This window comes from Siniperca chuatsi, linkage group LG4, assembly GCF_020085105.1.
Source record: "Siniperca chuatsi isolate FFG_IHB_CAS linkage group LG4, ASM2008510v1, whole genome shotgun sequence".
Lineage (NCBI taxonomy): Eukaryota > Metazoa > Chordata > Actinopteri > Centrarchiformes > Sinipercidae > Siniperca > Siniperca chuatsi.
This window is the reverse complement of record NC_058045.1, coordinates 20,070,209-20,083,718: the sequence shown is the minus strand read 5'-3', so window position 1 is coordinate 20,083,718 and position 13,510 is coordinate 20,070,209. Positions and strand designations below refer to the sequence as shown.

Sequence of the window (13,510 nt, the reverse complement as noted above, 5' to 3'; positions counted from 1 at the left end):
AAGGAAGTACAGGGACTTCTCTAAGTTTAGAAAACACCACATGCTGCATGCCTGATTGTCTCTAATGGCCCATATGTTTTTCTCCCTCCTACACCTTCCTTTTTGTACATCTCATCACACCCTGTCCAACCCCTTTAGTACCCACAGGACATTTTTATCTTTAAGCTCTCCATCATGCCCTATAACCTGTTTCCCTGAAGCACAGAAGGAGATTTCAGTATGTGTTGGATTGCTTATGAAGCGCCACACGAACACAGCTCACCCACGGGGCTTTGGGGTTCCAGAGCAAAGAAAGATCTGACCACCATATATTCTTGTTCCTCCACAGCCTTAAATAGTTTGTGTGTTGCGCCAGCAGCATCCGCAGGTTATGGAAACTTGAGCTCTGAGTGGAATCGCTTCCATTGCGGTTGCCATTTTTTCCATATGACTTGGACTCAGAGTGATAACTACATCCTCTTTATCCCATCTCTCTTTCACTTGTTACAACACATAAAAGGCCTTCCTTTTTCTGTATTGGCCTTTGGGGTTAGTAACCTAACCCATACAGCAGAAGAACTGCTAATATAAGCATGCAACAGAAGTTATTGCTTTTCTTTTTTTAGTTTGTGTGCTATTATAACCTCTTTTTAAGTGACAGTAACAGTACAAATTAAAGGAATTTCTTCACTTATGTCATATTTTTAACAGTGTATGTATTTGCTAATCATGTGTGATCTCGCCTAACCTCACAGGCTATCTTGCACATTGAATGTGTTGTTCCTGACATTGGAAGGCAAACACTGTTGAGGTAATTGACACCTTCGATTGCATGATTCTACTTTCCTGCCTCTCAGTGGAGTGTTTTTGTATTATCTAACAATATGTGTACACACCAAGTCAGTAATGATCTGCATTTTGTTTTATATAGTTTTAGAACAATGCTACAATTCTACAGTATTTGCAAAATCAGAAATGTACCACCTGAAATCTAGCACTGAGGAGGAAATTCAGCATACTTTTCAATTCCCAGTGAACTGGATAAGATTCATTTTGCTGACGTTCCATCTTTTTCAGGCAGTTATGGCTCCCTTAAATATTACATAAAGCTTAGGACACTGGTGGACTTAGCTATTCCACTCCTTTGATCAACATTATCAGAACACTGTGTCGCTCCTGATGTATCTGCGAGACTATTCTGGGATTCATATATCGTACTGCTACAGACATCACAGGCATTTGACCTCTCTGCAACAGCCTTTATTGAACTGGACTTTACTGCACTGTGATACTATGTTGCATTTCAATGGCGAGAGACACTTTCTGATCTAAATGCTAATGTAGTTTCCTGTAGTCAGACTTTACTTGTAAAATCCTGCCTGTCTCTTGTGTCCTACCTTATCTCCCACAACTCTGATGGACATGCCTGCAGGAATTAAGTTTAGATTGTGGCTTGGCTGCAGGACTGGCTGCTGGGGATTTGGGGCTTTATATGTATTTAATTTTATATAGGTGTGTGAGTGTGTGTGTGGGTGCCCTGTGCGCAGCGCTGTGTCTGTCTGTAAGTTTATGGATATGTCATAACTGCTGCTTTTTTAGCCAAATCCTGACAAGAGCCATAAACATGTGCCTCCAGTTCTCAGCAATTGATTAACATCTCACAATGTGACTGTCAGGGGGTTTTCCCGCTTGAGAGGACGAATGAACAAATACAAAACTGTTTACGTAAGTGCATGAAATATGTCAGATGGAACAGTGTCTAGCTTTGTAAATGGTCAGTCAACACCAACTTGATAGTGTAGAGCATTTGACTTTAAGAGACCGTGCTTGATCTTTTCCAGCTTTAGTGCCGTTATCTAGAGCCCCCACATGCTATCACAATTGGATCTTCAGGGGAGCGTGATGTCATAAATTCCTAATTAACACCCTTTCCAGACACCTTTATTGACTTTTTGGTTGCAAATCACACAAGAATGACTGAAGAATGGTGGTACTGTCTGGCCAGCCTCATCTCAGAGGGTAATATTCAGAGCATCATAAAAGGGCAAGATAGAACTATAAATATCAAATCAGATTGACATCTGATTTTAATTTTATTTGGGAGACGAGACAGACATACAAATTAATAGCTTGTTAGCACATCTCTACATCACTGCATATTCTTTGACCAGAAGTCAATGCAAACATGTCCACATCTTCTTGTTTGTTTTTTGTTTTACTATTTAAGTTCCACAAAGTATACAGTCCACATAGTCAGTGGTGTCTGTTTGCGTCCACAGCAACAGACTTGGCCAAACGTTCAGAGGATCTAAGGGCCACTGGCAGTGACATATTGTGTGGGAGGAAACCCTTTGTAGTTTTAATCCTCTCCTTATGCTCAGGCTGTCACATGTCATATACTGTATGTCTGCAGGTCTGATGGTGTCAGATTGACAGATTGACTGGTTAGAGGTATGCAGCACTAATTCCTTGTGTAATATGAGCAAAGAGAAATGAGCTAGTAATTATCTAGCAGACTTTTTTCTTTTTTCTTTCTTTCTCTTTTTATCTTTGTTACACATGTAAAAAGCAGCAGTCCCCCTTTTTGAATGCTTAAATCACTTTGTGAGGACATCAGTTACATTCCTCCACAGTTACACCCTTATACTGTCTAATACTATTTATAAAAACATCACATTTTAAGTTTATTCTATTAACATTTTAATGGAGCCAGTGTTTTATTTTTGGGATGCTGTCATGTGTGAGATTACCTTGTGACTGTGGCTGTGATTGTCATGATTCAATTCCAGTCAGTAGAGACATTCAGTGGCAGGATATCAAAGACATTGAAAAAATACTGACATTTTCCCCATGAAAGACATCATTCTGTTCATTACTTTGGCTAAAAATAGTGGGTCTAAATTTTAATTCCTCCTAGAGGCATCTTGAAAGGTTCTGGAGCCTGGAAGGTGATTGAATGAAAATGACTTTTATATATCAAATTAAAAACAAGACTTGATTGAGTCTTTCTTGTACTAAAAATAAACTTTGCGGGTCACAAACACTGAATCAGCCAGCAAAACACCAAAGATTTGTACCAGATTTCATCAACAGGGAGGTAAATATTTTGGAGATTTCTGTATGATATTTAGGGATGGGTACCAAACTTACTACTTTTAAGGATACTGACCGATTTACGTCGGTACTACAGAGTACCGATTCACGTTAAATCAATCGGTGCCAAATTTTGGTACCTGAGAGCGCATCTGAGAACGAGACTAAGGTACCCCTGCTTCTTGTTCAAGTCACAGGGACACACATGTGTGCATATTAAGTGTGTGGTTGAACGAGAGAGCGAGAGGCAGAGAATGACGGTGAATGCGAGCGGTGCAGAGGAAAAGGTGAGCAGTGAAGTTGTCAATCTGGCAGCAAATGTACAGTGTAGGTTACAGTTTGTCAGTGATTAAAGAATGCAGCTTTTCAAGACCAAAGTAAAGTTTCTGTGTGTTGTTTCCTAACTGCTGGAATACCGTCGCTATGACGATCAGCTCCGCCTACGTTGAGGGGGTACTTTCTGCTATCTAAATCACACACTGGGGCAGCATTATGTCGATGCTGTTTGGTTCAGCGTAAAAAAAAAGCAAAGCAGGCGTAATGACGGCTCTTCTTTACGGCAGTATCGCGGGATCTCTGTGTAAAAAAAAAAAAAAAAAAAAAAAAATTAAATTTTTTTTTTTTTTTTTTAAAAAGGGCTACTGAGTCAGGGCAATGGCCAGCCGAAAGCGGTCGCAAGTGTGGTTACACTTTTCAAAACTCGAGGCAGAAAACACTCACTGCATAAGCTGGCCATGGCAACACGTCTAACCTGAGGAAACACCTGGTCAAACACAAAATAAAAAATTCACTAAAAGCTGAAGAGGGTGCTGTGTTTGATAGTCTGAAAGCCAAGTCCCCCGTAGCAGCCGCTGCTAACGTTAGCACGCCTGAACCCAGCAGGAACAAGTTAACTTACCGTCCATGGACAACTAAACTTTAAGTGAGGCAGTGAGGTAAAATGTTCTAAATAAATAACAATGTGGAAATTGAGAAGTTGGGACTTATTTTTTACAACTGAAATTACATTTTTGTTATTACAGAGACAGTAAAGTACCGAAAAAGGGTACCATTGGGTACTGGTATCAAACTCCAGGTACCAGTACTGGTATCGGTTTAAATGTGAATGGTACCCAACCCTAATGATATTAGTCAAATATTTATATTTAAAAAAATCTATGTAATTTACTTTAGATCTCCTCCACTTTCAAACTTATATATATACATATTTCCATAAGTAGAGCACTTCCCCACCTGATATGTCCATATGTAATTATCTCAGCTGTGTTGAAGGCAACCATGGTGTTTTATCCAGTGACATTTTAGGGGAAATTAGTTTAATTGATGAGAAGGGCTGCATTTAATGATATCACAATAGATCATTCTATCAATTATGCATTAATAGACCAATTTGTCATGCAGTCCTTAAAATGTCAAAAATAATGACAAAAGATTATTACAAGTAAGTCTTGTTAGTCTTGAAATAACCAACAACAAACTGAAAAAAGTATTTATTTTAAAATATATATAATGAAAGAAAAGCAAGCACCAAGGAATAAAATCTACCAAAACAAACTTCTAAAGTAATGGCCAAAGCCTTCAAAACGATATACACAAACACACATATACACGGAGACACACACAGTCTTACTAGACACTCTCATATATTATGTTATGGTATCAAAAAACATTTTCTAACAGCTTTCATACATACAAACTACTCTGTCATTTTTTTCCAGGCTTCACAGATAAAGTGCACCAAGAGCACACTATATCAAAACTATATTTCAGCTCATAAAACAAAGCACTAACATAACATGACTGGGTTTCATTATTTTATTTTATTTTTTTGCTTCCCCCTATTAATATGCTGTCACACTATCTTCTTCTGTTGTACATACTAAATGAACCTTCCTCTGGCTGTAGCTGATGGTGTGCAGATTGTGTTTGGATTCTGAGGTTTACTGTGTAGTTATTGAGATTTCTTAAAAGGACCAAGTTATTGTTAATATGCTGGATATCACGCTGCAGTAGATTTCTGTAAACTGGTCATTTATGGAGATGAAGAATTCCAACTGTGAGATCTAGTTTAACAGTTGTAAATGGGCCTAATCGGTGGATAAAATCCCTCAGTGTTCAGGCTGTAACAAAATGTTCTGTTGGTGCCAGACGTTACCGACGTATTGGATGCGGTTGTGAGGATTGGTGTGCTTGTTATGAGGAGTACTACTTCAGCCTCTGAAAACCGTTGTATGATGTATGATGGGCGGCTGTGGCAGGGTTGGCAGTTCAATCCCCAGCTCCTCTTGTCCACATGTCTTGGGCAAGGCACTTGAAACTCCCAATGGTCAGGCCAGCACTTTGCATGGCAGCTCGCTGCCATTTGAGTTTGTTTACTGGTCAGGGTGGGTCGCAAGAAAGCCTGTGATTGAGTTGCATTATGGGAAGGATCCAGTGTTTTAGGAGCTTAACCTGTAAGTCAGGATATCTGCTTCAATTCTGACTATTGATTTTTTTTTCTCTTGCAAATCCCCAACTTTATGAAGGTGTGATTCTAAATTACTGGAATACCTCTTCAATATTTCTCTGAGTGTTCAGCTTTGATTTGTGCGTTGCCATTAGTAACAGCTAACTGGCAGACAAATCTGTGTTTTTGGTAAACAGGACCACAGACCAATTTGGCAAAACAATGCAATAAAAGCCAGGAGGTTATTCAACTGTCCCTTTAATATTACATTAATAAAGGTACATACCATAAAAAAAACTAAAATCCACTGTTGAAGTGCTACAACAGAAAGTATGTTACTGTATTATATATGATGCTAAAGACATGAAATCTAAAGTTGGATAAAGACATGAGGTATAAATACAAAGAAAAGTCACAAGTTACTATAAATGAATAATGAAAATAAATAAACACATAAACAGTAAAGTCACTCAATGCTGCCAGATACTTTCTAATGTATAGGGGTGCTTTAAGAAGACTTGAAATGATAATGTAAGTGAACACAGTGCTCTGGTAAATACATCTATTTTTTTTATGCTACAAAATTTGTTTATCGCATTTTCCACCAACATAATGCTTGTCTCACACAAACCGAACCAGCAAGTTATGAAGTGTATTTATCAAGTGTAGCCTCTTTATTTAGTTTCTATAAAAACCTCTTCTTTATATCCCTGATGTATAATACAACTCAGATAACAGAGACACAACTGTTAACGGGCTACGGGTCATTGATGGTGAGTAAAATTAAAATTTTCCTCTATTCCTGATGCATTATAGAATGCATCTCCCGCTGCCATCATAAAAGAAATATAATCATCTATAAAACATTTAAGGTTCAGTTATTGTTTGTTGGCACAATTAAATAGAATGAGTTATATTTAAGAGATAAAATATTGTTAAAGAACCAATTTGAAGTTGCAGGAGACACTTTTAAGATGGTATTGGGTCATTCAGCTGCAGTTTAAATCAGTTTCTAATGAAGGATTTGCACAGGTCTTTTTTAGTCACAAATATGGCCAATTTTGAAATTACTCTTTTTCAATTCAATTTCTCATAGCATTGAAATCACTTTCACTGTCACTGCAGTTGTGCTCCTCTGTTTATCTTTCAGGTTTTGCCTAAATCAAACCCATATACTGCATTTCTCAAAGTATACCAATATTTCTTTTATTATTATTCTTATCTTCTGCTTAAATGGAGACACGTACTCCTGATACCACTCGTGTCATTGTTTGTTCATAGTCCCAGTGCCCTGACACAGGTTCAGGGTTAAGTGTTTGCAGTCCATTACTTTCTGTGAAGCATTATGTGAAGAGCTCTGGGAGAGTCCCTGTTGGTTCCCTCTGTACTCTAATCTCTTCGGTCCTGTCTGTCTTTGCAACATACATATATTGAAAGAGCTACCAGATTTACTCAGCATCATAGAGAATGTTTGAATACAATCTCATCCCACTCACCCCCTCCATCCCAGTTCAGGCTCCCTGCTCTGGTCTTCTCTGCTGTGCTCCGCATATTTTTCATCTCCTCTTCAAGGCTCTACTCCTCTGTGTCATCCTACAGACGTCCATTTCTCCCGAGTCTTGCTTAGTATCTTTCTCTCTTGCTTTACCCCCTCAACCTAATGCAGGCGCACAGAGCCCCATTGCTCTGAGTCGATGGATGGATCTGTGCGTGGCTCAGGAGGGAACAGGCTCGTATGTGTCCTTCAGGCTACTTGAGGAATCAGTAACATGCACACTAAGAGACCCACTGAGCTCTGATGAATGTGTGTAACTCTCAAAGAGAGCAGCACTGACGTAGATTATATTGAATTTGGAGTTAAGGACCTGAAAGTATTTTGTGTTCAAATGACACACACACACACACACACACAAACACACACACACACACCATCATATGAATAGAACTTTCTACGAACTAATTGAACACTGATGTGCTCAATGTAAAACACTACTATGAATGGAAAACAATAGTATGAATGCATTATCAGGAGACTTATGTCTTGCATGTTCAGTGTTACACTTACTACATATTTACAGTAGTCAGTTGTAAAATATTTTTGTATATTGTTTATACTAAAATATAAAATACACAAATTTACTGTAATATAAACAAAAATATGTTTTTTTCCCCCCCAAAATACTGTATACATCCCAGCAAACTCTAATGATGAATTTGCCTTAATCATTTGGAGTTGCTACCTTTTGCAGATAATAGATCTGTCTCTGGAACTGCAAACGTGAAGACACAGGAGGCTCTGCGGAGGCTAAAGTAAATGATCTGTTAAAGTGCTGGTGTCAAACAAAGTCTCCTAACTTCAATGTGTGAGATTCTGAACATTTTGTAATCTTTCAGTTATTAAAAGCTTTTCAAAGCCACATAGAAAAATGCATGGTCAAGATCAAAAATAGACATACTTTTTATTAGTTCCTGAAAAGCTGAAAATGTAGAAATATGTGAGTGAATTTTTCAGTAACAATTGTTCACTTAAAATTGTTTGGCATTTTGAAAATTATGTTTACTGGCTTTCTTGTGGAGAGTTAGATGAGAAGATTGATACCACTCTTAAGTTTGTATGGTAAATATAAGGCTACAGCCAGCGGTCAGCTCCTCTAAAGCTCACTAATTAGCACTTTGTATCTCATTTGTTCAATCCCTACAAAAACCAAATTAGAAAAACAAAAAGTTGTTGCCGGCCAGCTTTATAGGTGTTGGTAGGTGGATTTCTTTTTACCTTGGGAGAGAGCCAGGCTAGCTGTTTCCCTCTGTTTCCAGTCTTGATGCTAAGCTAAGCTAACTGGCTGCTGGCTGTAGTCTTAAATTTAGCTTACAGACATGAGAGTGGTAGCAGCAAGTCCTTTAAATTAACACTGCAGGACCACTGCAAGTGTAAATATAATTTAATATGCAAAGATTTTAATATTTTGTCATTCTTAAAACATCATATTTTGAATTGTGCTTAAGTTGCAAACTTAACCAATTGTTGAAACCTGAATTTCCATCATTTCTGTGCATTACAACCACAATACATGCGCGTCCTCAAGTTTGTCTTTTACTCTACAATGGTGAAACACAGGAGGGTTGGATTAGCTTGTCTGTGTCGATTGGGTATTACTGGATTTACCTTTTAAGACCATTCACTTGAAACTCTCCCTCCATCTGTCTGGAGGCTGAGCCATCACCAGCACTCAGCTGAAAGAAGACCATTACCACAGCAGAACAATGTGCAGTCTAGCGCTAGACCTGTTTTAGCTTGACAGTCCTGGAGGAAAAAGTAGATTCTAGGAGACCGTAAGGGAAATTATATTGTAATTCCAATTACTGTAACCTGAGGTTAAAATTAAGGTATGGCAAGCTCACACAGATAGACACAACTTGAATATGGCAATAATTATCCTGTTTTATTGAAATTTGACAGTTGCCACCCTCGCAGTCGCTACCTTAAGGAACCTTTATTATTCAGCCTTTGTTCTCTGAAGATATGTACATGTAGCTATTTGGGGAGATAGGTAAGTTTAAAATCAAAGCTCTATGATATCTTGTCAGCTTGGTGTGTGAATCAGCGGGGCTACTCAGTGTTTGACCCTGGCTTTGCGTCGGAGAGTGTTCAGTGTCTTATAGTCATTATCCTCTTTCCGTGCTTCACATGGTGCCATAATTCCAAAGCCTGGACACTGCCAGTTAATTGGGTCCTCTTACATGGATGTGGGCAGTGCAGTGTTGAATAACACAGAGCAACAGTGTGACAAAACTGCAGCTCAGTATTGTCGCCACTCTAGTAATTGTCGGCTGATGTTTCAGGCTGGTTTTGAGAAATATATGATTAATCACCTGCTGTCCGAGTCAACTATGGTTTATTTATGGCAACATTAATCAATGAAATTACAGACTACAAATTATAACAGTGTGAGAAGCAGTACTGGCATGTGTGAAATCGCAGGTGCCGGTGTCATCAGCAGACTAACAGTGAAAGCTCTTCATATGCAAAAGAGCCTGCCAGCAATTTCCATCTCACACCCACCCCCCCCCCAACCCTGCTACTCAACACACAACCCAGTACTCATCTACTATTACATTGACACTTCATTTTTTTTGTTTGTTTGTTTGTTTGACATTCTTAAATTCATTTCTGGCCTCTCAATTCCCCTGACAGCAAAGATAAAATTGCTGAACATGTATAGTCAAAGCAAACACAGTGATGGGCTTATTAAAGACACAGGGAGTGGAGAGGAGGAGCTCGGGTCTGGCTGCAGCTGCTGCATTGGCTGTCTGCTCAGCAGTGGGGAAGGGCTGAGGGAGAGAGAGAGAGGGAGAGAGAGGGAGAGTTTGGGGGAGGAGGGCAGTGCTCTTGTTGGAAGATAGGGAATGCCCGTTAGTTGCGTCTGCCGATAATAGCACATCAGCCAGAGCTCTGCTATTGGGAGAGCAGAGCACAGGCAGTGCGGAGGACTGAGCCACTGAGCACAGAATGGTACACTAGAGAAGACAGGCACACTCAGAAAGGGACAGAGAGAGATGGAATAAGGGTAGAGAGAGTGCATCAGAGCACATTGAGAAAAGGAGGACAGAGAAGGAGCAGAGCAGTGGAAAGAGGAGAGGAGAGTGAGGAGGGAAGAAAAGTTACCAGGTCAGCAAGAGAACGTGGAAGTGGAGCAGCTGAGCCTCACTGGGGTCTCTCTCCCACTGGAAAAAGCCCGGCACAGCAATAAGCAGCACAGGAGGAGAGTGATATTACAAGAGGGGATAGAGGGAGTACTGTAACTTCTTCCTGGAAAGACAGCGCTGTCATAAGGCGAGGGTTATGCTCCTCACAGGACCCTTCTGCACAGCCACTTCAGGACTATCACAGCAAGACAGCAGCAGCAAGCAGAAGACATTTAAGATTGGCAGAGGTGCCTGAACAGTGCTGCTTTACTCACTTCTATACTGGAGACTTTCTTACCCAACTGTGTGCTTTGAGGCAGATGTTGTGTTTCTGTGAGGCATTTATCTTTTTTTTTTGCTTCAGAGTGTGAAACAGTGGAGATTTGGAGGGTGAGTTGTTGTGCCCTGTCATCTCTGAGACTATGGTAGACTGTGCGTCAGGGAGCCCTTCATCAGCAGCTGCAGCCTTAGAGCATGGAGAAGTCCAGCAGTGAGGAGTCAGCCATTCACCGTAGCCCTTCAGTAGACAGCCGCGACTCTGATTTTGCTCAAGCCTCCACGTCTGGCCGCCCGTTTGGCGGCCGTGGCTTCACTGCCGGCGCATTCTACGGTTCCACGGGGCCGCGCAAAAACGCACAGCAGGGTCAGGCTGGAGCGGCAGCTGACGCCAGCGCAGGAGACAAGACCAACAACAAGTACAGCTCACCCAAAAGCAGCAAATACGTAGTCTTTTACCTGGATCTATCCTTTGTGTTCCTTTTAGAATTCAAGAAGTGCAACATGGCAAGAGGCTGCCTCTGCTGCTTGAAGTATATGATGTTCATCTTCAATCTCATCTTCTGGGTAAGTGTCATTGTGTTAATGTTTTTCTCATCATACTTCATTCACAGTGATTTAGTTGATGTTAATTATAAAAATGTGCAGATATACCTTAAAGGGACAGTTGACCCCAAAATCAAAATACATATTTGTCCTCTTACCTGTAGTGCTATTTATCCATCTAGACTGTTTTGGTGTGAGTTGCCGAGTTTTGGAGATATTGGTCGTAGAGATGTCTGCATTTTTTTAATATACTGGAACTATATGGCACTCAGCTTGTGGTGCTCAAAGTGCCAAAAGCAGTTTCATGTAGGAACTTTAAAATAGGTCCTATGTGAAACTGCTCACAACAAATTTGTGGATTATCTTGAATAACCGGGTCATGATTTCTGGAAAGAGACAATGCTCTTTTTCAAATGTATTTTTTGGCACTTTGAGCACCAAATGTCGAGTGCCATATAAACCCATTATATTTTAAAAAAAGGCAGACATCTCTGCAGCTGATATCTCCAAAACTCCAACTCACTGCAACTCACACCAAAACAATCTTGATGTTTAAATAGCACTACAGGTAGGAAAAATATGTATTTTTGGTTTTGGGGTGGACTGTCCCTTTAAAGAATGATGACAGTAAATCTGGCTTTAGTAACTCAGCATTAATCCTTATCCATATCTGTGAAGGCTCAGTGTGTGTGATATGTTTTTAAAAATGTTAATCAGGAAACATCATGGCAAAGTGATGGTTATCAGTGCAATCATGCGTTTCTAATTATTACATCAGGCCGTTTATGCCTGTTCCTCCCGGTGCATGTTGCTATTCCTGGATGTCATGACAGAGTCAGTGGCATTGCACCAAGTCTCCTTTTGTATGTGACTGGTGAGGGGGTTGGATTGTGGTGGTAAGGAGGACATGGGTTCATTAGGGTCACTCATTCAAATGGTTATATGATTTACAGTGAACATGAAGTTCAAAAATGTTGCTTTTGGCATGCAAGTGAAAGTGTATATGCCTCTACAGTACAGTTACATTGATGAGAAACACAATATGCACCAAGGGGATATGAGTTGAGATGGTCAGCAAGAGCTTCAAGTGATTCTGGAGGAGATGATCTGATTTGGGTGCTTCATTTTATTATTCACTCTTTTAATGAGGTGTCTTTGCTCTTGGATAAATCTGCAATCAATAAGGGACAAAATGTTAGTTCAGAATTGCTGCACCATGACATTTGGCTCAATCTGAGTAATTAAACATTGTTGTAATTATCCGTATATGTAGTATTTACAGTAATAATAAGAAAAAAGAATTATAATGTAATAGTGCTCTCCACGCCAAATTTACTATAGATTTCACCCTGACAAACCTGGCCAGCGCGTGGCAGGCTCTGCTCTGTGCCCATGCATGGGCATTTGTTGTACAAGCGGGCAAGCCTTGAATGTTTACAGAATGGATTAAAGGGTTTATGGGTTATGGGGCCAAGTCTTTTGTGTGGATGCATCGAAGCGTGAAGCGTAAAAAGATCCCAACACTGGGGACTCTACAACCCCAGCCCACCGTGTCACTGGGTTGTGAGCCTTGCTAACTGGAGCACATTGGAGGCAACAGAGTGGGCATTAGCTTGAGCCCAGCTGTGAACAGTCTATAATTATCTATTAATGAAAACTTACACATGCACCACACAAACCGAGGTCCATCCCATTGTCTGCTCCATATACAAACAGCACTGCTAGTGGCCAGGCTCAGGCCTTAAGCTGTGGATATCTCTGCTGCTTCAGGGCAATATCTCCAATTTCCATTCTCATGTCATTACCCAGTCCACAGAGGCAAGGGAGAGTGTGATTGGCAGACATACAAATGGCTCAGGGGCTCTTCAGTGTGCCACGCCTTGATGTGAATGTTTGTTTATTAAGGGAATGAAAGGGTCAGGAAAGCTTAGCTGATATTGGATTCATTATTGCAGACATTGACTTTACTTGATGTGAACACCTATTCTGAACCCAGTCAGTATGTCTACAGTGTAAGTAAGTTCCAGGCCTTGACATCACTACTGTTTCAATTAGAGATGGAAATTTTAAGCAATTTCAAAGTCGATTGCTGGCCACATAAATTATTCAAATTCAAATGATTAAACATGATTTGTCGCAATTTAAAGGCTATTCAGGAGGACACAGATTAGATGAGACTAAACATGCACCTAGCTGTAGGGGATAGGTGCTCACTAGTTCAGGTGAAGTCAGACCCCCAACACGTCATCATTGAAAGCAACACCATACTGTTCTGTCAAATAGAAAACCACACATGCTATGCTGTCACAGGTTCTGAACAAAGTTCCTTAAGGAAATTCCAGCCACTAAAAACACCAGAACAGACAGAACCCACCTCCTGGAATTGTGCAAGTAATGTTGCTTCATCTTTGCACATTGATATATTCTTGATCAATCAAATAATCATAATGGTGATTTAATCATTTACTGGTGAATTAAGACTGCTCA

The 13,510-nt window shown here is 40.1% G+C and overlaps 1 protein-coding gene across 7 annotated transcripts in view; it reads left to right on the top strand.

Annotated features, from left to right (window-relative positions):
* Positions 1 to 13,510, top strand: part of tspan9a (tetraspanin 9a) — a 164,706-nt gene that overhangs the window by 84,798 nt on the left and 66,398 nt on the right. For 6 of the 7 annotated variants that reach the window (XM_044193368.1, XM_044193367.1, XM_044193364.1 and 3 more), the window contains one exon: positions 10,965 to 11,044. In XM_044193368.1, coding sequence (XP_044049303.1) covers positions 10,982 to 11,044 — 63 coding nt within the window. In that variant the 5' untranslated portion in view covers positions 10,965 to 10,981. Of the gene's footprint in view, positions 1 to 9,883; positions 11,045 to 13,510 lie in introns of those variants that run through there. The other variant, XM_044193362.1, reaches the window with a different exon arrangement.